General features: G+C 55.3%; 1 protein-coding gene across 2 annotated transcripts; it reads right to left on the reverse strand.

The window, feature by feature from the left end:
- Window positions 1-1,378: 1,378 nt before the first annotated feature.
- Window positions 1,379-24,079, reverse strand: TECTA (tectorin alpha). 2 transcript variants are annotated; one of them, XM_051812213.1, is made up of 24 exons: window positions 23,968-24,079; window positions 22,488-22,552; window positions 20,694-20,827; window positions 19,763-20,050; window positions 16,990-17,127; window positions 16,394-16,559; window positions 14,287-14,699; window positions 13,421-14,000; window positions 12,287-12,879; window positions 11,311-11,884; window positions 9,752-10,362; window positions 8,889-9,450; window positions 8,123-8,322; window positions 6,685-7,068; window positions 6,129-6,415; window positions 5,760-6,040; window positions 5,539-5,649; window positions 5,022-5,224; window positions 4,517-4,680; window positions 4,145-4,393; window positions 3,490-3,652; window positions 3,122-3,209; window positions 2,886-3,002; window positions 1,379-2,469 (listed from the first exon to the last, which is right to left on the reverse strand). In XM_051812213.1, exons 2-24 carry the CDS (start codon window positions 22,549-22,551, stop codon window positions 2,369-2,371), a joined length of 6,471 nt encoding a protein of 2,156 aa, XP_051668173.1. In that variant the 5' UTR covers window position 22,552; window positions 23,968-24,079; the 3' UTR covers window positions 1,379-2,368. The 2 variants fall into 2 exon arrangements, with proteins under 2 accessions (XP_051668173.1, XP_051668174.1); XM_051812214.1 differs by lacking the exons at window positions 1,379-2,469; window positions 2,886-3,002; window positions 3,122-3,209; ... (2 more) ...; window positions 4,517-4,680; window positions 5,022-5,224 and having other exon boundaries at window positions 5,539-5,646.
- Between the last annotated feature and the right edge of the window lie 362 nt (window positions 24,080-24,441).

A 24,441-nucleotide genomic window follows, 5' to 3' on the forward strand; every position in this document is an offset into this window, starting at 1 on the left:
AGGATGCTACAGAGCAGTGTCTGAAAGGCTGGCAGAGATGGGATATTCGGGAGCAATCCTTCCCTGGGAGGGTGGGGAGGCCCTGGCACAGGTTGCCCAGAGAAGCTGGGGCTGCCCCATCCCTGGAAGTGTCCAAAATCAGGTTGGATGGGGCTTGGAGCAACCTGGGAGAGTGGGAGGTGTCCCTGCCCATGGCAGAGGGTGGAACAAGACGGGTGGAACCTGCTCTGTGATTCTATTAAGTCACGCAAAGGGTTGAGTCAGACTTTGGCCAGGTCAGTGCAATCCCCAAAAACAAGTGCTCTGCCCATCACCACTGCTTGGACATCTGTTAAAAACCTATAAAAACCAACAAAAAAAAATCATTAACATCATCATAATCCACTTGCACCCCCCACCACACCACTCTGCTACTAAATAAACAACTTGGTTACCTACCTGCTTACCAGCCATCCCCACCAAAGGCCAGCCAGCACCACTCAGCTGCCTCCAGTGCCCAGGAGATCCTCTCCATCATCAGCTCCGTGGGTTGTCCCACCTCAGACAGAGAGTGGGCAACCTCTGCAAACACACAGGCTCTTGGGCAACAGGGTCAGCTACCTCAGGTACAGGCACATCCATGCTCCTCATCATCCTTTGGCCACAGAGTTCATTTATTGATGCCAAGATAGAGGGCAAGAGATGAGGGCAAGGGGGGAAGAGGGGTAAAAAAAACTGAAGAGAGAGCCAGGAGACCTGGAGAGCAAAAAGGGAGATACAGAAGGGATGGGGAGAGGGCAAAGAGGCAGAGGGCAGAGGGAGCAGAGGGCAAATGTGGAGACAGCACAGAGGGCAAGCAAAGGGGCAGAGAGACAGCAGATGCAGCAGAGGGAGCACTGAGAGGGAGCAGACAGCAGAGAGGGGTGGCAGAGAAGCACAGAGCAGCATAAGAGAGCAGAGAGTGAGCAGAGAGTGAGCACCAAGAGAGGGGGACACAGAGAGAGAGAGAGCAGGGCAGAGAGGAGAGGCACAAACAGAGAGCAGAGACCAAGGAGAGAGTGAAGAGGCACAAAGAGTGAGGGAGCACAGAGAGAGGGGGAATGAGGCAGCAGAGAGGCAGTGAGAGGGAGAAAAGAGGGATGAAGGAGAGAACTGAGAGCTAAAACACAGAGGGCATGAGGTGCAGAGGGCAAGGAGAGTCCACAACACCCTGCTAGCCACCTCTCCCCTTGAGGCAAGGGGAACCAGCTGCCCTCCTCCTGCCCCAAAACCCATCTCCTCTGCACCTTCAGCCCTGCATCCCAGCCCATCTCATGGCAAACCTGCTCCAACCCAGACCCTCAGCTCTGCGGTGCCCCCTTTGCAGCCTCTGCCTGGCACCCCAAAACCCTCCCCACCCTCCCAGGGACTCGTTCCATCCCCAGAGCCCTTCCAGGCCCAGCTGCCTCTCCTGGTCCTGGCCACCACCACACGGGACCACGGCGCTTACCAAGGGTTACAACACTTTTTATTCCCACGCAGCCGTTTCACAGAGTACAAACACAAGACAAGACACCAACACAGCCCCCCCACACCCACCAGCACCCCAAGGCTGCTCCACCAGGCACCCCAATGCTGCTGCCCTGTGCAAGCAGACCCCAACCCTGCTCCGACCCTCAAACAACTCTGCCGCGGCCCATCACAAAAACACAGCAGGGAATTCCACCCCCCATTTCCCTGGCTCTTGTTCCTGCCCACCAGAAAGCACCTCTTTCCAAATATTGAGACTGACTTGTCAGCACTGCAGCACAAAACCAAGACTTCCAGAGCCCTGGGGATGAGTTTGGCTCTCCAGCACACACCTCAGCACCCGAGAGCCAGAGGGTGACACGGTCCCAAGGTGTCACAACATCCAGTGGTGACAATGCACTGCTCTGGCCCACAACCTGTGCCCCAACACCTACCTCTGGCTGAGTCCATGAGCTCCCAAAACCCTGATGGCAGCTCCCAAGGACTGTGGAGACCCACAGCTGTCCGTGCAAAGGGACACACACTCTGGCCTGTCCCACGCTACTGACAGCGGTGAGGGCCACCTACAGTGCAGCTGTAAGGGAAAGCCTGGGGAAAAGTTGCAAAAACCCCTCCTTGAGTCCACATCAATGATAGAAACCTGTAAAAAAAAACCCCAAAGCACAGTCCCACGGGCAGACATCCAGCTCTGTCTCGCCGTTGCTGCCGCTGTGCCCGCCACGTGCCACCTTCACGTCCGACTCTCTCCGGGTCACATCCCTCTTCTCTCCTCACAGCAGAGGGTTGGAGGCAGCGTGGCCACTGTGGGGGGGCTGTCTCCTACCCTACAAAGACTCAGGCTGACGCGAGAACAGTTTTTGGCGGGGCGGCAGAGCCGCGCCTACGAGGTCAGGTCCCGCAGAGCCACGCGCAGCCACAGCCACAGCTGGGCCACCACCAGAGGGGTCACTTGGGCACGGTGCTCCCCTGAAGAGCTGGAGGCTGCCAACACAACGAGATCCGTGTGAGGTGGGGCCCTGGCACGTGTGCAGTGTGCACCTCCCTCCCCGACATGCTGAGTGCCCCTCAAATCATGCCAGTCCTGCACCCTCCCAGTGCCTGATCTCATTGCTGGGCCCCCCTCCCACGAGCCCCCAGACTGTACCCATGGCATCTACTCTACCCTGCACCATGCTGTACACTATCATCACCCTCGCCAGCTCTTCAGAATCTGCCAGCATTGGCCCTGCAGCCCTCAGGTGCCAGGAAGAGCATACATCTGGCTCCCTGCCCTCCACATCCTTCCTGCCTGCAACACACCGCACCTTCCAGCCGCCTTCCCCGTGCTGCTCACCCCTACAGCCCCTCGGCTCGGGTGTGGAAGCCCCTGCTCTGCCTGCCCCAAGCCTGGTACTTGCCCCTGCAGCTCTTGCCGTCCCCTTGCAGTGTCCCTGTCACGCAGCTGCACAGGGGTCCGTCCGCCCGGCTCGTGCAGATCTGCTCACAGCCCCCGTTGTCCTCGCACCAGTCCGACCCTGGGCACACACAGCAAAGGGGGACACCTGAGCAACGCTCCCAGACCCCAGTCCTTGGCTGCCTAGGACTGGGATGGCAGGCAACCCCCACCCAGCCTTCCCTGGGGTCGCACACTTACGCTTCCTCCTGATAGGCCCCACTGAGAGGATCTGCTCCTTGGACTCCTCGACGAACGCGCTGGCCATCCTCGTGTGCTGGGGGCAGTTCTATTCGGGGATAAATGCCACCTCTGTCACCCTCAGCCCCTGCCTGGGCCCTCTCTGTGCCCCTCAGTCCAGCCCAGCTTCCAAAGGGACTTTCCAACCACGCTCAGGTCTCCAGGTGACCTGCCCATGGCAGAGCCTCTCCCCACACAACCCTCCTGGTCTCACCCCCGGGGCTACATCTCTGGTCACCTCTCTGACGTCACATCAGCTGGGCTTGCTGCACTCCCACACAGCCCTTCAAATCAAGCAACCTGGCCCCCTCTGCTCTTGCCCCACTTACTATTTTGCAGGAGTATTTCTCCGAGTCGCAGAGTGAGACGGCGCAGTGCAGGTGAACCTCGTCGTAGTCCCCGATGAACTTGAACACGGTGACGTGGAAGCGACACGTCAAGGACACCCCGTTCTCCTCGATGCCAATGGTGTTGTCCTTTATGTTTTGGCACCTGTGCAAAGCACTGATGCTCACCACGACCCTCCCATGATCAGGATCCTCCCTCAAGGGATCACTCTCCCCTGTCCCTGTAAGGCCCCCTCAGCCTGAGTCCCACAGTGGTGTGTTTGTCTGGACAGAGATGTCATGCCCTGCCTCTGTAACCTCCCTCTGGCACTTCCAACTTCATTGTACTCCCACTTCCTAAAATGTCTGTGCCATGATCCATATCCCCCTGTCTCCTACAGACATCCCATTGCCCATTATCAACACGAGGAAGGTCACTTCTCTCCACATCTGGGACTCTGTCACACACAGGACTTGTGGCCACCTCCACTCTAAGCAAATTAATCCTGCCCTTACAGTACTGGTTGTCCTGTTCCCCATCCTTTCCAGAACTTGATCACCAGCCAAAAATCCAAAACTGATGCCACCACCCCTTCGAGCACCCTCTCCAGCAGACACCATGGAAACCAAGAGGTCGTGCCGGCCCCTGGTCGCTCACCCTCCCTCGATGATGAAGTAGCGCAGCTTGTCGTTGCTGTCCCGCGAGGGGGTCGCGTAGCACTTGTTCAGCATCAGGATCAAGTGGTTGGAGTCGGCCCCGACCACAAAGACCCCCACGTAGAGCACGTCCCGGGTGGTGAGCACCACCTCGCCCTGCCGGTAAGGGTGCTTGTAGGATGAGTTCTTGTACAGGGCCATCTTGGTGGTGAAGCTCCCCTCCTGCGTCGGCACCGTCAGGTTGATCACACTAACGATGACACAAAAAACACTGGCTCAGATGGAGGAGAGGCTGTGAGCCCCCAGACTGGTGCATTGCTTTGGAGCTCTTGTTGCCTCCCCCTCCACCTGTGCAATTGGCCTTGGCTCCTACCTGAGCATCGGCCTCACAACTGAATCCAGGGAGATCTTGATGTCCAGCTCATAGGCACAGGAGAACTCCACGTTGATGGTCCGGTCCCGGGTGATGATGTTGCCTGTGTTGTTTGCACTCTCGATCCACACCGTGTTCTTGTACACTATGTGTGTGCTGTTGGACTGCAGAGGGAACACAGGGCATTGCTTGAGACCAGCCATCTCCTCCCCTGCTCCTACAGACACTTGGCCTCTAAACAAGCTGTGTGACACTAAGGGTCCTGCTGCCACTCCACTGCCCCTGGCCAGAATGGTGGGGCGAGGAACCACAAGGCAGAGTCCTTACTCCACAAGACCTATCTCTGTTCTCCTTCTATCCCTGAGTGGAGCCTCAGCCCATGCAAGCAGCTCCCAAGCATCGCTTGCATCCATGTGTGGCCCTGCCCCAACCCTGGTGTCAAGCTGGGCTGCTGTGGAGGACTGGCCCCCACTCCCAGTTCTCCACGCCCCATGTCCCAGCTCACCTGCACCAGGTTGCCACAGTTGCCCTTGGTGTTGTTGATCTGGAAGGAGATGAAGTCCTCCCCTTCGATGCCGGGGCAGTGGCGGTCGTTGACCCGCACCCCCTCACGCTCAAAGCCCAGCTGGAACAGTTTGCACTTGGAAATGGACACCTCCATTTGGGCGGCTTTGCAGGTCACCTCCGCGTCAATGATGTCGTGGGTGGCTGGAGGAGAAGATGAGACAAGTTCAGATAACCACCAGCACTGCTCCCCACCACCAGAAATGGGCTGGGATTGTCTCCTGTGGTGCGCCCTGCCTGTCCTAAATCCCTGCTCAAAGCACTCCCAAGCCAGAGATGCCCATAACAAGCACCCCAAAAAACCCTCTCCCTGAGTTCCCTGTTCCTCCTCCTGTTCTGACCTGCGAAAAGTCATGAAACCCCAGAGTCCCAGCCCTCAGCACCTCCCTTCCCACAGCTCCAGCAGTACAATGTCCCAGCACACCACTCAGCACCAACCCCACAGCCAGGGCACTCACTGTTCCCATAGGGCGGGGGCTCGATGCAGCCGCACAGTTCCCCGCCGTTGTCCAGCTCGCACGTGCGGTTGGGGCAGTCGGCGCCCACGCAGGGATCTTCCACCACTCCTGCTAAACAGCACAAGGCAGAGCACAGACAGGACCTTCACCCTCGGAGCACAGGGCAGGCACCTCTCTGCAACCCCCCTCCCCTCAACCCAGCCGGCCCCCGGCTGTCTTACAGCAATTCTCCTTCTCGATCCACTCGGTGCCCAGGATGCCGAAGGTGCGGCAGGCCTCCCCGTAGGCGGCCAGCGAGCCGCACAGCTGGACCTTCTTGTGGTTGTAGCAGCCGTCCAGAAAGCAGGACTCGTAAAAGGGCAGCGGGTCCAGGAGGCCGTAGCAGGGCTGGAAGAAGCCCTTCATGTCCGTCAGCTTCAGGCAGTAGCTGTCGCTCTGCAGCTCCTGGATCTGGACGTTGTCGCAGGAAGCGGCGTATTGCGAGTACTGCAGCTCGTTGCAGCTGTGGGCACCGGACACATGGCAGGGGGCTCGTGCGGCCAGCTCTGCTCCTGCTCCCGCTCCGTGGGAAGGGCTGCCCGACCACTCACCTCTTCTGCATGCCGTTGGTTTTCCAGCTCTGGGCCAGCACCACGCTGCTGACCGCCGGCTTCCCCCGCAGCGTCGCGTAGTCGTCCGTCCGGTCGCCGTTGAAGTTGCCGCAGAGGCCGCACACCTTGTTCTGCAGCCGCTCCCCGATGGTGATCTTGATGACGTTGAAGCCGTTGTAGCGGATCTGGATGTCCGGGCTGGAGTCAATGACCAGGAAGCCCTCCTGGCTGAAGATCTTGGTGGAAAGCCCCGTGACGAAGGGGATGCTCACCTGGCTGCCGTTCACCTGGAGCAAGGGAGGACACGGAGTAGATCCCCCTCCTGTATCCTCTGCTTATGGATGTGCGTGTGAGCCACCCAAAAATGGTTCCACTAATGCCTCCCACCATCTCAGCTGTGAGAACAACAACAGTTGTCTAGGGCCCTTGTGGAGACTATTGCGAGTGCCTGAGTGCCATCTCAGTCTATTTGGAAGTTGGTATCCCACTCCATTTGGGACCCAGCACCCTGCTCCCCAGCCCATGGAGGGACTGGACACCCCTGACGAGACCTTACCTTGACAGTGTTCCTGTCACTGATGAGGATCTGCTCCTCGTTGATGTAGAAGTACACGGGGGAGATGACGGTGAGGTTGGGCGAGGACCACTTGTCGAAGTTGATGATGAGCTGGAAGGAGAAGTCGGGCAGCTTCTGGCAGATGGTGGAGAGGACGAAGGCGCAGTTGGCGGGGAAGCGGAGGAAGGCGCCGTCGAAGGTGCGGAACACGCCCCCTCCCGCCGCCAGGCAGAAGGAGCTGCGGGTGCTGAAGCAGCCGCGGACGCCGTTGCGCAGGGCACACTCCTCGTCCGACTTGCAGTGCCGAGGGTCGCACTGGATCAGGTTGCGCCGGAAGCAGCGGCACCGGCGGGTGCAGTCCCCGTTCCAGAAGAGCTGCTTGGGCTGAAAGAGAAGCGCAGGATCACAGGATCACAGAATCAACCAGGGTGGAAAAAACCTCTGAGATCAACGAGCCCAACCAATGACCCAATACCACCTTGTCAACTAGACCATGGCACGGATGCTACATCCAGTCTCTTCTTAAATACCTCCAGGGACTCCTCACTCCAGGGATCCCTGCCCTGCCCTCTGGGGGACAAGGTTTACACCCCTCTGCCGCACAACAAGCAAGAGTGGGCAATGAGGACAGAGAAAAAGGTGCCAAGAACAGCTTGCACCTACCTTGCAACATCTCTGCTATCCACAGACATGAGGCAGCTGCACATCTGCACTGCCATCCCAACCTTCCTCACCTCTTGTACAGTGCTAAACACCTCCCTGACCTCTTTCTTGCACTCTGCTGGCCACCAACCCACCTGTTAATACCCCAGTACCCCCACCAGAGTTCTTGACATGGCAGCCCAGTGTGTCACCTATTGTCTATCTGCTGAGCCCTGCAACGTGTTTTTCACTTAGGCAATCAAAAGGTTTGATTTTAATATTTAATTCAAGTATTTAATACAATAATTTAAGGTTTTGATATTTAATACTGGCTCCTTATGGGTGTGGGGTTTGGCAAAGACACCTTACACAGAACAGATTCACTGACACAAAATACAACCTGCTGTAATATGAGCAGTGCTACCAAGCACAGCTCTCTGCTGCATCAAACTCCTGAGTGACATCCAGTAGCTACAAATAAATAAATTTAATGGTTATATAGTACTGGACTTTGGCACTCATCAAAGACAGTCTTCTCAGTCACCACCCTTTCCTCTACCAGTTCTCTCCCCTGCTTGACACCCGGGTCACCCTCACTTAACAACTGTATGATGATTTTTGCAGATAGAAATCATCAGCTGTATGGTGGTTGTTGCTATGCAGCACACCATGGAAGGACATCCCTCTCCTCTCTATCCCTGGTACCAGCCCAGCTTGACTGCCATCCCCACTCAGGCCCAGAAATATCAGCCAGAGGACGAAAGCAAGCCCTGAGAGAAGGACTGGAGCTGCTCACCTCGTAGTATTTGCCATCGGAGTAGCAGCCACAGTTGTGGGGCAGGATGCAGCTCTTGCCATTGAGGACGTACCCGGGGTCACACTGACACCCCTCCACACAGTAGTGGCTGCAGTCGCTCTTGAGCCGGATGGCGGCACAGCGGGGCTGGCACAGGGACACGCAGCTCTCGTAGTGGCTGTTGGGGGGACAGCTGACAGCTGAGAGAGGACAAAACACACTCAGATTAGCTCCCTGGACCAAACCAACCTGGCTCCCCAAAGGGAACACCTCGGACCTGCCACGCAGGGTTGCCAGTCAGCAGCCTCACCACCCTGTGTGAGCGGTGCCTCTGGGCCATGAGCTTGCTTGTCAGAAGGGAAAACGACACAAATTTAATTTTCAGTCTTGTTAGCAAAGACAATTACTTCCCATCTGATTTGCCAGATAGATTGGCTGCCAGGGAGGCGTGCAGTCCCCATCCTCAGGAGCCTAATTGAACAGAGCATCACAACCTTATTGACAAGGGGCTGCAGCTTCACTAGAGCAAACACGTACTCCTGCCTTCAAAGCCAGCTAATGTAATTCCTGCTTAACAACAGGGGGATGGCTGATACATCCTGAGCTTGAGGCTTCCCCTTTTCCACCCCTGCTCCTGCTGGTACCACGTGCAGTTTGTAAAGAATAGAGTGGCCCAGGTTTGACCCCACACCCAGCACGGGAGGGACCGGCTGCTGGTTGTTAGCACCCCAGAAAAAGAAGGACCTGGAGGCAGGGTGGCACTTACAGCACGAGGTGAAGTTCCTCCAGCCAGTAATGGCAATCCCCTGCGTTTGGCACGTGCTGGCGTAGTTCTGCAGCCAGCTGCAGGCTGTCTGCATGGCTCCCCCATCCACACAGGTGTCAAACAGGCAGTTCTTGTAGAAGAAGCCGGGGTTGATCTTGCTGTGGCACTTGGCAAAGACCCCGCTCTGGCTCGGGATGAGGCTGCAGAGCTGCTGGGGCTTCCAGAAGCCTTCCACCTTCCCGCAGGCCGGGCAGCGGTCGCCGCAGCCCACGCGGCAGAACGTGTCCCTCTTGGCCCAGCTCTGGACAAAGTCGGCGATGCTGGTGGCCATTGTGCCACCCGAGGCCACCAGGTCGTCCTCGGGGTTGCCGTTGTAGCGGCCGCAGAGGCCGTAGGTGAGGTTCTGGAAGCCCCGTGGGATGGTGACGGAGAGGAAGGTCTTCCAGTCGTACACCACCTTCAGCCCGAAGTCGGTCTCGACCACGATGTGGAAGCCGAAGGCAAAGATGTTCACTTTGCCCTGGCCCAGCTTCAGGGGCAGGTAGAGACGCTCATCATTGATCTGCAGGGAAGGAAACAAGATGCACTGTGAGTGGGAGTGACAATCACAGCTGCCACAGGATACAAATGGGGGTGGCTTGGCATTCCCAGAGCAAGGTCCCTGTCGGCCTCGCCTCTGCACCCAAAACAAGGCAGCCAAAACACAAACCCCCTCCAAAAGCTGCCTGGCAGCACCCAAGCATCCACACTTCCCAAACCCTGTAAAACCCTGCAGACCATAAAGCCCAGTGCCTAAGAACTCACTCTGTGGTTTGGGAGCCACACAGGCAGACATAACCACGTCCCTCCTGTCCTGCACTCACCAGCACGGTGTATTTGTAGGCCCGGTGGATGACGATGTTGTAGTTAAAGACCTCCACTTCCACTTGTTTCACCCACAGGGCCAGAGAGGTGTCCCGGTCCTCATTCTTGGCCGTGACAGTGAACGCCGGGAACGTATCCGAGCGCTCCACCCTGGGCCTGGAGATCGTGGTGCACAGGATCAACTCACAGCTGCTCTGGAAGTCGAAGGAGTAGCCGTCAAAAGTCAGGTAGTGGCCGTAGCCGGAGATGATGCAGGAGGCGTCGGTGCGGGCGTGGCAGTAGTAGAGGCCGTTCTCCTCCAGGCAGTACTCGTCGTCCTTGCAGGAGACATTCTCGCAGTACACGCTGTTGTCGGAGCCGTTGCAGTAGCAGAGGAAGTGGCAGGAGATGTCCATCCAGAAGGTCTGGTTGGTGGCCAGCTGCCGCCCCTCGAAGCTGCAGCCGCACTCCCCGCGCGGGATGCAGCGGGCGCCGCGCAGGGCGAAGCCCTCGTCGCACTGGCAGCCCTCGGTGCAGGTGTCTGTGCACACGGGGCCCGAGGCCAGGCTCTCACAGGTCTCCACGCAGCTCATGCACTCCTCAAAGTGGCTGTTCTCCGGGCAGGCCAGAGCTGCAGGGTCGGCAAACAGAGAGCATGAGCCCCACGGGGTGAGGGACAGGCAAAAAGTGGGAATGGGGTGAGTGGGGACTGATTCGGGGGGAAAGAAGCCAGAGGGGAAACAATCCCAGCACCTTGCTGGCCATTGTCTCTCCCAATTTCTTTTGCAACCCCTTCTCCTCTCAGCCATCACTGCCCTCACATCAGAGTCCTGTCCTGCCACGTGCCAAAAGACACCTCGTCCTGCTATTTTCACAGAATATCCTGAGCTGGAAGGGACCCACAAGAATCATCGAGTCCAACTCCTGACCCTGCACAGGATCATCCCCCAGAGTCACACGCCCTGTGCCTGAGAGGATCATCCAAATGCTTCTTGAGCTCTGGCAGCCTTTGTGCTGTGCCCACTGCCCTGGGGAGCCTGTTCAGTGCCCAAGCACCCCCTGGGGGAAGAACCTTTTTCTAATACTCAACCTAAAAGGACAGAGCTCCCAAACAGGCACCTCCCTGAAACCTCTGAGGCAGAGACAGGCACTGCCTTCCCACCATGTACTTCCATACCAGGGTTTTTTCACATTTGCTTCTTCTGAATTATGAATGTTCTCCTACCAACAGCAAGTTTAAAGAGCCAGCTAAAAACCAGTGTTATGCAAATTATCCTCAGGTGGTGGCACACAGCACCTCCAGACACCATCTGCGGCTCCAGAACGCTCCTGCACCGCATCATAAAACTTCTGCTGCCTCCCGAAATGCCACCCTGAAATCACTTTGCTGTGAAATGTGTCTCTGCTGGCTCCAGCACGCTCAGAAACTACTGCTGTAATTTCAGCACCCCTTAAGAAACCCGCTCCACCTACCTCTGCACACCCACAAATTCCCAACAAAAAGACTCTGCCTGAGTATGGTGGGTTCAAAAATCCCTTTCTCCCCACGCTGGGCACTTAAAGGCTTTGGTGGACTCACGGCAGAAGCTGTGGCTCCTCCACTGGCCGATGTCCACGTCGGCGTTCTTGCAGGCGCTGGCGTAGCGTGCCACCGAGTCACACAGCTCTGACACGTTGCCCCCGCTCTGGCAGAGGCGGAAGAGGCACGTCCTGTAGTAGGCTGAGACGTTGACCACGCTGTGGCACTCCAGGAAGGAGCTGTTGGTGGGGTCGTTGATGATGCCGCAGTTGGAGCGGCTCCGGTAGGACTTGAGCAGCTCCGAGTCGTTGTTGCAGGCCATGAGGAGGTCCCCACACTCCCCGTTGCAGATCTCGTCGAAGGTGGTCCAGCTCTCCAGGAAGAGCTCCAGGTTGTCCGTGAATTTGCCCGTGGGCAGGTTGAACTCATCGCTGGCGTTGCCGTTGAAGAGGCCGCAGAGGCCCCCGGTGCAGTTGAAGTAGGAGGTGGAGAGGTGGATCTCCAGGAGCCCAGAGCCGTAGTAGCTGATGGCCAGGAGCCCCTCTGACTCCAGCACGGTGCCATTGTCACCACGGTAGATTTCCAGGCGTCCAGAGGGGTGGAAATAGGGCAGCTCCACGTCATAACCATTCACCTACAAGGAACAAGCAGATGGAGACGCTTCAGGGAGGATGATGTGATTTTTCCTGCCATGCTGAGTACACTAAACACCTCTGACCCTGACCCACCCTCCAAGACCCAGAGCGTCCTCTGAGTGAGGGCATACGGCTGTTTCCTTGCTTTTTGCCCCCAGACAGAGTGTGTTTTTCCAGGGAAAACAAACAAGTTGCAGGAGACAACTGACTCAGCAAACAGGAATAGTGGTGCTGTGGCAACAACCTCAGAGCCCTCACACGGTGATGGTTCACTTGGGCTTCCCCCAAGTGCCACCGCGGTGTCTGGTCCACAGCAACAGACCCACGAGCCCTTCTCCAAGGGGACAGGGATCACACCACAAACCACCACGTCCCACCCCGGCCCTGGGTAGCACCTTTACCTTAATGTCTGACAGGCGGGTGCCTCCAATCTTCACCTCCTGGCCGGCTGCCTGGACCCGCACCACGCGCGGCCCGCTGGGAGCAGATCCCACCTTCTTCTGGCTGATGTCCACCTCGATGAAGTCTGGCCTCTCCGGGCAGGTTTTGAGCAGCGTGTAGGACTGTTCCAGCGGGTAGGGGAAGGTGATGCCATCGAACGTCTGCAGCACCTGGCTCTGCCCCACCAAGCACACGGTCTCCCGCTGGGGGAAGCACCCGCGGTGGCCGCCCTCGATGGTGCAGATCTCTCCCTCGGGGCAGGTGGTGTTGAAGCACTTGGCCTCCCCTCCATCCTCGCACTGGCACTGCACCGTGCAGTCCGTGGATGCCCAGAAGGACTCCCCGACGGGGTAGTACCGCCCGTCCACGTCGCAGCCGCACTGCGGGGCGGGCACGCAGTGGTCCCGGCTCAGCACGTGGCCCTCGTCGCACTCGCAGCCCTCGGTGCAGGGGGAGGCACAGGCCAGCGGGGCTGTGAGGTCTGAGCACGTGGCAGGGCAGCTGCTGGCACACACCGAGTAGTGGCTGAGCTCCGGGCACTGCACGGCCGTCGCTGTGGGGCAGAGGGGACACAAACAGGGGGACCATAATTATGGCACAGCTCAGGGCCAATTACCCTGTTCCTGTTGACCCACAGCAGAGACAACACACAGAGACCCGTGAGCTCCATTTTGATGGTAGGATTGGCACCTCCATTCCCTTTCTGTGTTTCCCTGGCCATTCCTGTCACATAAGAGGGGCTTCTCCAAAACCACTCCAGAGCCACCAAACTGCCTGCAGCTATTTGAGGAAGATGGGCTGAGAAGTGTGCCCTCAGCCTGTCCCTGTCCCAGTCCAACCTCCTTCTCTCACCATGGCAGCTGACTGTCCGCAGAGAAACGTGGAGCTCCCACCTCACACCTGACTTCCACCACCCTTTTGCTGGAGCAAGAGTCTGATGCCGTGGAAAGGGACTGATCCATTTTCCTCTGACTCCCTCCAACAACTCCCTCCCTTGGAATTCTTTCCCCTCATCTGGGCACAGAGGCAAACCCCTGAAATCACTCCTCTCCTCCAGAGGGGAAGGCTCCCAGCACAAGCACATAAACACTCACCACACCCCGTCTGTGTCCGCCACTCTCCCACCGAGATGCCCAGGGACTGGCACACCGTGGCATATGCCTGGATGGCCTGGCACAGCCCAGTGCCGTTATCCCTCGGCACAGGGGCACTGCAGAGGTCATAGACACAGCTGTGGATGAAGGCAGTGGGGTCCACAACCGAGCTGCACTCCCAGAGGGGGCCCCCAGTCTTGTTGATGAAGCCGCAGTACTCGGGGGTGAAATACAGGGACTCGGTGGCGGCGTCGCAGAGGCTGCAGTTTTCCAAGCAGCCCGTGGAGCATCTCCTCTCGGGATGTGGCACTTGCCAGCTCTCTCCCAGCTCTGGCACAGACGTGGCCAACCTCCCATCTGAGCGGAGGATATCGTCCTCAGGGTCTTTGTTGTAATTCCCACACAGACCGCACGTGGCATTAATGTACGAGCCCGGCACGGAGACAGAGGCATAGTGTTCTCCATCAAAGGTCACCAGCAGGCCAAAGTCAGTCTCCAGGGCAGTGGACAGGCCACTTTGGTAGACTTTGACTGCACCCAGTTCCAGAGAGATGGGCAGGGACACCACCAGGTCATCCACCTGCGGGGACAACACCAGGAGGCTGAGCCAGCGCAGGAAATAGCAGAGCTCTCATACTGGGACACAGCCACGTTATGGTGTCTTAGGGTTAGGGACACACACAGAAGGGCAGTCATTTGTAAGCCACAGGGCTTTTTCACCATGCCTGTCACCCATGCCCACTCCCCAAGGACACACGAGGCCCAGAAGTGCCATCCCACGCTCTCCAAGCTGTTGTCACAGCCTCACTGCCACCTCAGAGAAGCCAGCCTGGCAAGTTCTCCCCATCCACCAGCAGGGCTCTCACCTTTGCCTTCCCAAAGCCACCCTTGGGGAGAACAATCTTGTGCGAGTAGACCTCCACAAAAATATCCCTGAGCCAGGAGACGGAGGAGCCGCCTCGGTTCTCATTCTTGGCCTCCACGTTGAAGTAGGGCAGGTGGGAGCCTGGCCAGCACTGCCTGGCGAGGAGGTAGGAGCAGGAACCCTGGAAGTGAAAGAGGAAGCCGTCGAAGGTGTGGTAATGAGGATCTCCGAACACCACGCAGGTGCTGCTCTCCACCGGCACGCACTGGAAGAACCTGGCCTTGCTCTCACACGCCTCAAAGGGGCCGCAAGCCACCTCCTGGCAGAGGATCTCATTGCCGAAGTCCAGGCAGCGGCACTTGGTGCTGCAGTTGGCGTTGTCCCAAAAGATCTCCCCTTGGCGGAGAAACTGCCCTAGAAAGACAGAAAGGGGAAAAACCCACGCTACATCACTTCTCCAGACAGAGAGGCCAAGTGCACCACGTCACCTCAGAGGGGTCTGCTGGCCCCGTGGGCAAGACCACCACACCAAAGTGTCTTGCCACTGGGCTTCTCGGCTGCTTTCTTTGTGCAAACTCCCAGCAAGTGCCATTCAGCAAAGTGCTGCAATCCCAAGCTTTGTTTTCAGTGCGTGGTCCATCCTCTTCAAGTCCATGGAAAGCTGAGGGCGCTGTCACAAATCCAGGGCGAGCGCTGCAACACACAGGCTGGAAAACTTGAAGACTATTCCCTACATTTTGGACACCCACAACTCTCACTCTGCCTCAGTACTGCAGGGCACAAGTGCCATTTGTGCTCTTTTCCCAAAAGGAAAGTCCACTGGTAAAGCTGATGCCTTTTGGAGGTCGTTCCCAGCACTGTCGCTGCACTTGTGCTGTCCTTCAGCATTTTGCCCTGTCCACACCACTTTGCTGGTCAAAGTGTGACTCTGCCACCAGCAGCCCTGGAGCAATTTACTCCCATTCAGAAAGAGCTCGTAGTGGTTAGGAAACCAAAAGAGCTGTTGATAAGTAACTTCCACACCACACCCCAGCCACAACGGGAGCGCTGAGTGATCCCGCAGACTGAGCAGACGTGGCACTATAAAGGGAGGCAGGTTTGTCTGGTGAGAGACATGAGAGGCTGAGAGAAGACAGGAGAACAAGGGTGGCAAGTACCCGGGAGAGTTTCTCTCTCCTCCATCTGGCCATCTTTCACACTTCTCAGCCGCGTGGCTCCCGCTGTGCGCTGCCTGAATTTACCTCTTCCCTGCAACAAATGTCTCCTCTTAGCAAGACCCACATGCCAGCCATCCTGGTGTGGGGGATTTGGGAAAGGAGTGTCATAAGGCTCTGACACCTCGTGCTGCGTCTCCTCTCATAAAGGGCAATCAGACATTCAGTGTGAAATTTAAATCCAGTGGTGGGATTTACTCACACTCCCTCATCACCTGCAAACCCAAGATGCCTTCCAGCCCCTTTGCAAAGTCCAGCCTTTTCCTCCTGGGGTCAGCAGCTGGAAGGGGATGGAGCAGCTGGATCTAAAACTCTGCTGTGGCTGCAAGAGCCTCGGAGCCTTCTTGGTACAGTCCTAAACCGGGACATAGAGAAGCCTCATGTCCCCAGCATCCACTCACAAATGACAATCCTCTCTTGCTGGAAAGACTCCTGTAGCACTGTGGAGGCTCCTGACAGTTTTATTTGTCAAATGGCAACACAGCAATCTCTGTGCAGCAAAGTCCCTGTGCAGTCACTGTGTGTATCGATTAATGCGTTTATAGCCCCGTGCTCTGTGTGACACAGGCACAGGCTCTGCACAGGGAAAACCTGCTCTTCCTCCTGCAGAAACAAGGGAAATGGGACCACAAGGCCAGCTTCCCTAATGTGGGGGCCAGAGGAAATTGCTGTCCCCAGGTCTTTCCTGTTGCCACCTGGAATTTGGGTGCAGCAACCAGTGACTGGCACCTACTCTCGTGTTTCCGTCCCCACAGCTGCAGCTTGTGGGGATGCCTTGGCAAAAACACAGCAGCCCAGAGCACTCAACACCTCTCCACCAGCACCCCAACAGCATCACCTTTGGCTACACTGCACCCCAAAATCTGCAAACAAGCAGTGCCATTCCTCCCTTACCTCTCAGGCTGCAGCCATTGGCAGGGTCTATCTCTCTGCCATCTACTTTGAAAGCCCAGCGCCCAGGGACGTTCACGTTGGTTGTCTCTTCGATATTCACAATGTCTGGAGTTCTGGAGCCCGGGAGGCTGAAGAAGTTGGTGAGATTTCCTCCATTGAAACCAGCCTGAAGCAGAGAGAGAGCAAATTCCATCACCCATCTTGGCCACGGGAAAGCGATGCTGCGTTTCCTCACTTCTCTGCCCCCTCCTCTTTAGTTTCAACAGGGTACTACAAGCAGAATGGATGTCTATTTACAGATTTAGGTATGTGTATATACATATGTTTGTAAATATAGATCTAAGGGAGTATGTATTGAGTGGTCAAGATGAAGTGAGGAAGCAATGCAGGGAAACTCCCCTTATGCAGGAACCTCCCCCCCCAGGCAGATGGAACTGCTGCCATCGCCAGATTTTGGGTGCCCAGCAGCAGGATGCAAGGAGTGCTGGGGACAGTGGGGGACTGAGTGGCATGGGGAAGCATGGACATGTTGGGAAAGCTACAGGCAATCATCCAAGAGTTCAACAGAGACAGGGGTATGGCAGCAAGAGCCTCACCTGGGCCATCACCCCGCCGAGACCAGTTAGGGGGTCCCCTCCACTGGCTGTCCCCGTGGTCCAGCTGATTTCGTGGTAGTTAAATATGGCAAAGGAAGACACTCCATCTGAGATCAGGACAGCTTGGAAAGTGTTCACCTGTGGAAAACCAGGAGCACATTTCATGAGGTGACACTGCTTTTCTCGCGCTGTTTGCCTGTCCTTTCACCACGTTCATCTCCGGCCTGGGCAAGACACAGGAGCCTTGCAATGAAGAGCTGCAGAAGCTGAATTAGACCCAAAATATGCCTGTGCTTGCTGCCACAACTCCACCAGCTCCTATCCCTGCCCTTTCCTCCACCTGGGAGGACGACAAGTCCGTCTCTGATCCAAGTGAACACCAATAGATGGCAGCATGAGAATGAGCTCACAGGGAAGAGGCAATGGGCAGGATTCGGGTTGCTAAGATCTGTTATCTCCCCTTACCCCATCTCAGCTTTATCCCTCGCTGCATTATCTTTCCCAGTTCCCTTCCACATCCATACCCTACAATACTGCTAAAGGTGGATTACATCCAAGCCAGCCACGTATATCATGCTCTTTGCTGGCTGCCAAATCCCCTCGCTCCCTGCTAAATCTGCTGCTCATGTTCTTCCTTTCCCTTGAAATGACTCTGCATTTCCAGCCCCCCCAGCTCCAGACACATTCCAGCAGGGCTCCAGGTGGGAAGAGCCCACTTAGCCAGGTGGTGAGGGCAGCATAATCCCCATTTTCCATTTATAGCTGTGTAGAAAGGCAGAAGAAGCCTCTTTCCTTGAGATATTCCCTCTATCCATGCAGATCCAGCAGCAGAGCTCATCGCTGGGAATGAAGTCAATCACTTCTCTCAGCCTTTAGCATTTTCCTGTCCTTCCCACCCCTGCCCTTCCTCTGCACTGGGACCATGCCATGAAAACTGCTCCTCCTGCCTCTGAGCAAGCAGGATTTTAGCAGGGCACTAAGTGTGGGATGCCTCTCTTTTAATTAATCAAGAGCAATACAAGGAGCCTGGTGCTAAACCCACTGGTTTGATTCTGGGCTCTGAGGATGCCTCGGGACTGCAGAGGGGAGCCCAGGGCTGCACTCACTGCTTGCACATCACAAGGGAGGTCACTTCCAAGGCACATAAGGGCTCCTGCCATGAGGAATCTCGAACACAGAGAGGCAAAGCAGGCTTTGGGAGCTGTCAGGAGAGTGAGAGGTGTGGGCAGAGCAGCCTCCCAGCAGCTGCAAATGGCACAGTTTAAACCAGGGCAGGTGGGAGAGCCACCGTTTCCACTCCTGCATCCTTTCCCTGGGATTCTGCCTCCTACTTCTGCTGTCCCTTGCACACTTTGCTCACCTTGGCCAAGCCTTTTGCCGTGCTGTGAGATCACAAACACGTCACACATGAAGTCAGGATCACTCTGAGAGTGCAACAGCAGCTTTCTGGTGGGGCAGCAAACCCTGCTCTGCTCAGGGGCCTCTCGGAGAGCGGCAGGAGGTGACCTGGTGCCAGGTGTAAGATGGCTGGAGCTTCCAACAAACCCCAAAATCTCCCCCTTTGGTTCTGATGGCCCCTGAGCACCCTTGCTGCCTCACCAGGCTCTCAGAAACTGAGCTAATGTCAGGTGACATCACGAGACAGCAACTGCAGCGTCCCAGAGGCCACATTCCCCAAATTGTTTTCTGCAGCTTTTCTGCATTGCGATGAATCTCCTGCTTAAGTTGCATCGTGCTGTTCCACGTGCCAACCCCGAGCCCTGGCTGCTGCTGAGCAGGAAGGCTGCTCCACAACGAAATAAATTGCATTGTGTTGCAAATGTAATTCTTCAGGCAATACACGAAGCTCTATATTGCTTCCTGTCTGCAAATAAATATATATGTGGGGTTTTTTTCTGCAAATGCTGCCAGGACTGGCAAAAAATATGCATTAAATCTCGAGCTTCTCTAACAAATGGGAAAGAGCTGGACTGTTTATCAGAGCCAACTCCTCGAGACAGAAGAAACCAGCTTTTGGTACTTGCTAATCCTAAACAAGCCTTGCCCCAAACAATAGCTGGGATCCCTCACTCCCCAAGTGTTCATGGCCAGGTTGGACAGGGCTTGGAGCAACCTGGTCTAGTGGAAGGTGTCCCTGCCCATGGCAGGGGGTGGGACAGGATGAGCTTTGAGGTTCTTTCCAACTCAAACCATCCTAGGATTATATCTGCACCCTAAGCCTTCAGCTACCAGGAGTCCAGCACGGATCTCCCAACAGCAGCTGCAGCCACAGCTCACATATTAACCAGATATTTAAAAGCTGTTCATGCCCTAAAAAACCACCACACTGTCATCTCCATCCTCTGAGATACAACTCACATTTTTGGAAACATAATATGGTTGAGTCATGAGTGTGACTCTGGTCAGTCTGACCGTTCTCCCCTGCAGTTGTCATCACAAATATTTGCATTTGTATCTAACAAAAAATAAGCACACTGTGATCAAGCCAAACACTCCTAAGTGGTGTCAGGGCCCTGTTTAGATACACTGCCTGCAAATACCAAAGAGGGGATGCTTTCCCTGGAGATCTGAGAGCAGGGAGCGAGGCTCGTGTGGGCTCCCACGAGACAGAAAGGTGAAAGGACCATGGTGCTTCTCTGCCCAAGGGCAACTGAGGAGCACAATGAAACACAGTCAATTTTACACACAAAAGACATATATATATAACTGATACACAGACACACAGATATACAACCACAGGCACACATTCAACCATCCAGAACCACGCTCTCACCGGCGTCGTGCTGCTCCCCCCGTAGAACGTGACCTCCTCCCAGGTGACGATGAAGACCCAGGTGGCAGAGAAGGAGGCCATGTCCTTGAAGTGCTTGTGGACGTCCTTGGAGGCTCTCCTGAGCAGCCAGGGGTCCGTGCTCTCCCTGTAGTAGACGTCCCCCCGGATGCCGTTGTGCACGTCGGCCCAGAAGGGCGCCACGAAGGCGCGGCCGTCGGCCAGCGGGAAGGCCTCGGGGGTGAACTGGCTGACCAGGGTGTTGAAGGAGATCACCCCGTTGTTGTTCACCTGCACCAAGAGACCCACCCTGCCTGAGCAAGCCTTTGCAGGCAGCAGAAACCCGCTGGTTTATCAGAAAACGTGGGGTGAGAGGGTTTCCCCTGGAGGCGACTGAGATGGTGACAGTGGGTGAGGCAGCCTGACCACCCAGCCAGAGATTCTGCTTCATCCCACCAGGGGTGGCCAAAGGCTGATGCAGGAAGCCCCAAAAGCATCCCTGAAAAAGCCCCCAAAATCCCTGAAAGGTCTGCAAAACAGGGCTCTACAGGACAACAAAGGAGAGCAGTAATTTGTCCTTGTCTCGGGCACCCACAAAACTGTTGCCCATTTTCCCCCCAGCAGGTCTCTGCATTTTCTTGTTTCTTGTCATGCAACAGGAAAAATGTCCCTGTGTCAAGCCCTTAGCTTTGCTGTACCATTTAATCACCTACAAAGAAAATTTACTGCCTTTTATATTCCTTTCCCATGAACATTATCCCATTAAATATACCTTTGACTTTCTTAATCATAAAACCTATCAGTTCACGAAATCTAAGAACTTGTCAGGTAGTTGCTAATAAATCTTCCCCTTCCTGATGACAGGGAGAGAGTATTTAAAATACAACCTAATGACAAGGAAAAGAGCCAAGGGAAGGTCTGTTTGTCCACTCACATAAATGCTTCTGTAGGGGACTCCAAAATAGATGAAAGGGACGGAGATCCTGATCTCGGGAGAGCTTCCATCATCAACTTTGGGTGTTCTTGTGTCGTTCTGCCAGAATGGATACAGACTCCCCATGGTGTGAGCTGGAAGGAGAGAGAGAAGAGAGTCCTTCAGGCCATGTCAGGACCTGTTCTGACTTCAGAGAGGCCACAGCAAAGCCACAGCAGAGGTTCCAGCTCTGGGACTGGGACAGGGTCAGGGGAAAAAGCATCATCCAAAGGTTGGTTGGGGTAACAGCAAAGTGACCCCAAGATGCAGGACAGTTGTAGCTTTGCTTTTTGCCTTCCATGTGAGTGCCACCAAGTCATACCACTCATCTCTCTGCTTCTCATTGGGACAACAAGGACAACAGGTCCATCCCCCCCGCTCCAGGATGGGCAGAACTTGCTGTTTTAGGTGGTGAGGTGTTCAGGGGAGCAAACAGCACCAACCCCAATCCCTGGGACACGTTCCTGGCAGTGTCCACCTCCCTCCTGCCTGCACAGCCCTTCCTGCTGGACCCCAGGGCTCCTGGGGCCGGGTCACAGCCTGAGGTGTCACGGCTGCTTTGAGACTTCCCAGCAAAACATTTCCTGCTAAAAGGCACTGCCAGTGGACATAACTGTCTCTCCTAAAAATACTTCAGAAGATGGTTTTGACACATCTCATTACCAGCCTAAAATCCATTGGCTTGAGGCACAGTCAGGCACTTCTGGCCCCTGGGGACACGTCCCCTCCTGTCCCAGCCCCTGCCAGACCTCTGCTGTCATCTCATGCCCTGGTTCCAGTGTGCTCCTCACAGAGGAAACGGGGATTTTTCTGGGTTTTCCCCTCCCCTCTCCCCTCTTTAGTGTAGAAAAGCCATGCCCTGTCCTGACAACATTCAATCTTGGTCGACACGAGGCCACAGGATCTGAACAATCCCAGCTCTGTTCACCTGGATTCAGGATGTGCTTTTACTTCCTGGGCCCAACCCTGTGCTTTCAGGGGCCTCAAATGGGGCCAGTTTGCTCTGTTCCCCACTGTTACAGGCACAGGGGGGCTCTCCTGATGCCCAACCCAGGGGATGCTCCTTCCCTGCTATCCTGAGGATGCTTCATGCTGGAAATTGCCTTGGAATAAGGAGAATAAACTGAGTCCTTCACAGGCTCAACTGGTCCAATTTTCCCAGGGGAAAAGGAGACAAGGGCAAGCCTGGCCTAACCCACTGGTATCCTGATTTCCTGAGACCTCTGAGTGGCCTGAGTGCCCCACTGGACATAAAGGGAAGTGGCATGTGATGGTTTCACAGATATATCCAAAGGGCCACAGCAAAACTTCAGGCTGACAGGTAGTAAAATAAGTCATTTCACAGCTGTTACACACCTGAAAAGTTATTACAGCCAAGGCATAGCTATGAGACACGGATTTTACTGATTTTTAAAACAGGGCACTCAGCAGACACTCCTTAATTCCAGTTCCTTTAGCACTGCTGGGGCCATGCTGCTGTTCCTACTCAGCAGTCCTAACACTGAAATGTTTTCAAACTGATTTTATAGTGACTGGCCAGACCAACACAACCTCTGGAAAGCTCCCACGTGCACACACAGCCATATAAATGATAAACACAAGCATTCCTTAAAATTCCCAGCCTCTCCCTCCCCATGGGAAACACTCAGGTCACCCAGCTGAGGAACTGGGGGTGTTTTCCCAGCCCTCTGGGGTCTCTAGGCACAGCAGAGCTGAGAATTTTGGGCTCCCAGCACTCCAGCAGGAGACACTCACCTCGCTGCCGGGCTGTTATCACCAAAAGGGCCACCCAGGTTCCCAGAAACGATCGTTTGTTCATCCTACAGGAAGGGAAGAAACCCAGACATGCATCACATTGGTAGGAAAACACATCCTTAAGGATCCCCCAAGCTCTGCTGCTTCCTGAAGCCAGGTGGATGTTTCAGAGGTGGAGGCCCCTCACCTGCCAGGCAGACCTGAAATGCCTGTTCCATGGAGTGGTGCAGAGAGAATTCCCTGGTGATAACAGCAAATCACCTGCAGGCACTGCCAAAGGAAGCCCAGAACCACATGGAAGAGCTGCTGCTGGTTTCACATGGATTTTGGAAGCTGTAAACAGCCCCAGCTCTCCGTGGGCTCTTGATTCTCCTGAGGGTTCAAAAGCAATTCCTCCCTGATTTGCTCAGTGCAGGGATGGACACTCCTGCCCAGTTCCAAGGGGAGCAGCTCTGCACTGCTCCAAGCACAAGAGTGCTCTCATGGTTAAGGGGCTTCAGACACCACTTTGACTAATCCTCTGTGCTGGCTCCTACCACAGCCACCACTTACTGGTTTGGATGAGCCCAAACATTTCCACAGCTGGGCACCTCCTTGCTGCACAGGGAATCAATGGGAGAGAGAGAGAGCAGACACAGGGCTGGGAAAATGAAAGAGAAAACCCCGTGCCAGCTTTAATTCCTTCTGTGCCTAATGCAATTTGTTACTCATTATTAATCCAGTGGAAAATATTGCTAAAACACCTGCTTTGATTTCTTCGCCCGTCGAGTCCGTGATTACACACGGGCAGGGCTCACGTCGAGCTCCCAGGAAGGTCCTGTGTGTTCCCAGCGTGTGTGTGCCAGTGGGAAAAGTACATGATCAGCCTCACACAGCCATTATGCACAGCCTGAGTTTTCAGATCAGCCCCTCCACCTTCCCAGCTTTAAATATCTGTCTGTAAAAGCCAGTGTTGCTTTGTGTCCTCTGTAGATCTGTTTTTACGGCGTTTGTGGATCAGCAGATCCAACACCTTCTAAAGACACACATTTACATAAACAGCACACAGAGCACACAGGGGGAACATCCCATCATCTGTCCCACATCACTTCCACTTGATTCCCACTTCTGGGAGCTTGAAAAGTATGGAACCCAGCAGACAGAAAGTTCCTCCCTGTTCACTGCTGCAGTCACATCAATGCTGGTCCCAGTCTGCTCCCAGCTGCCACATTCTCCATTGACTAGAAATCACTCCACAAAGGAAAAGTTTTGCCACATTCTCTGTCTTGGGAAGATGAAAGGAGGATGGCAGGATTGTAAATTCTGTGGATTCATTAGCAGAGAGTGGGCAGAGAGTGACTAGTGGAGATTGTGGCAGCCTGAGGACAAGAGGAAGACTGGCACCACTCGGCAAACATGACAGACTTAATAAAGAACACATTATTTAACATATCCCATTGAAAACTGCAATTATTTAGGTATGAAAAAAAAGATTACCAACCTGTTTGTGGACTAGAGGAGCGATGAGGTCTGAAATTTTAGACCAATCTTGGTGGAGCAGGGTAGAGTCCTATGTCAATGGAGAATGCATGCCGGTCCTCCCGTGCCAATCCTTGCTGGGGACTGAAAGGATGGCTCAGTCCCCTGCTCTCCCAGTTGAAAACTCCCTTCCCGTCAATGCTCTTCCAGGGCTGGAGCAGTGTTGAGTTGCAATCACAACTGTTGCCTCTATTGATAACCAGCAAGCTAATCTGGAGATCAGATTCTGGCCTGGAGAGGGAGAGGAGCCTCTTTCTTCCCCAAAAGCTCACCCCCTTCAGGTGGATTCAGATGGAAATGCCAGCGAGCCAGAGCTGGGCTTGCTGCTGTGCTGCTCAGGGGAAAGAAAACCCAACCCTCAGAAGAACTGAGCCCCTTCCTCCTTTGTGTAAAAGGAAAAAAAAAAAAAAAGCCCATCTATATAATGTTACAGGAT

Source organism: Manacus candei, unplaced genomic scaffold, assembly GCF_025592945.1.
Source record: "Manacus candei isolate 608988 ecotype Guabito, Panama unplaced genomic scaffold, ASM2559294v1 h1tg000086l, whole genome shotgun sequence".
Classification (NCBI taxonomy): Eukaryota; Metazoa; Chordata; class Aves; order Passeriformes; family Pipridae; genus Manacus; species Manacus candei.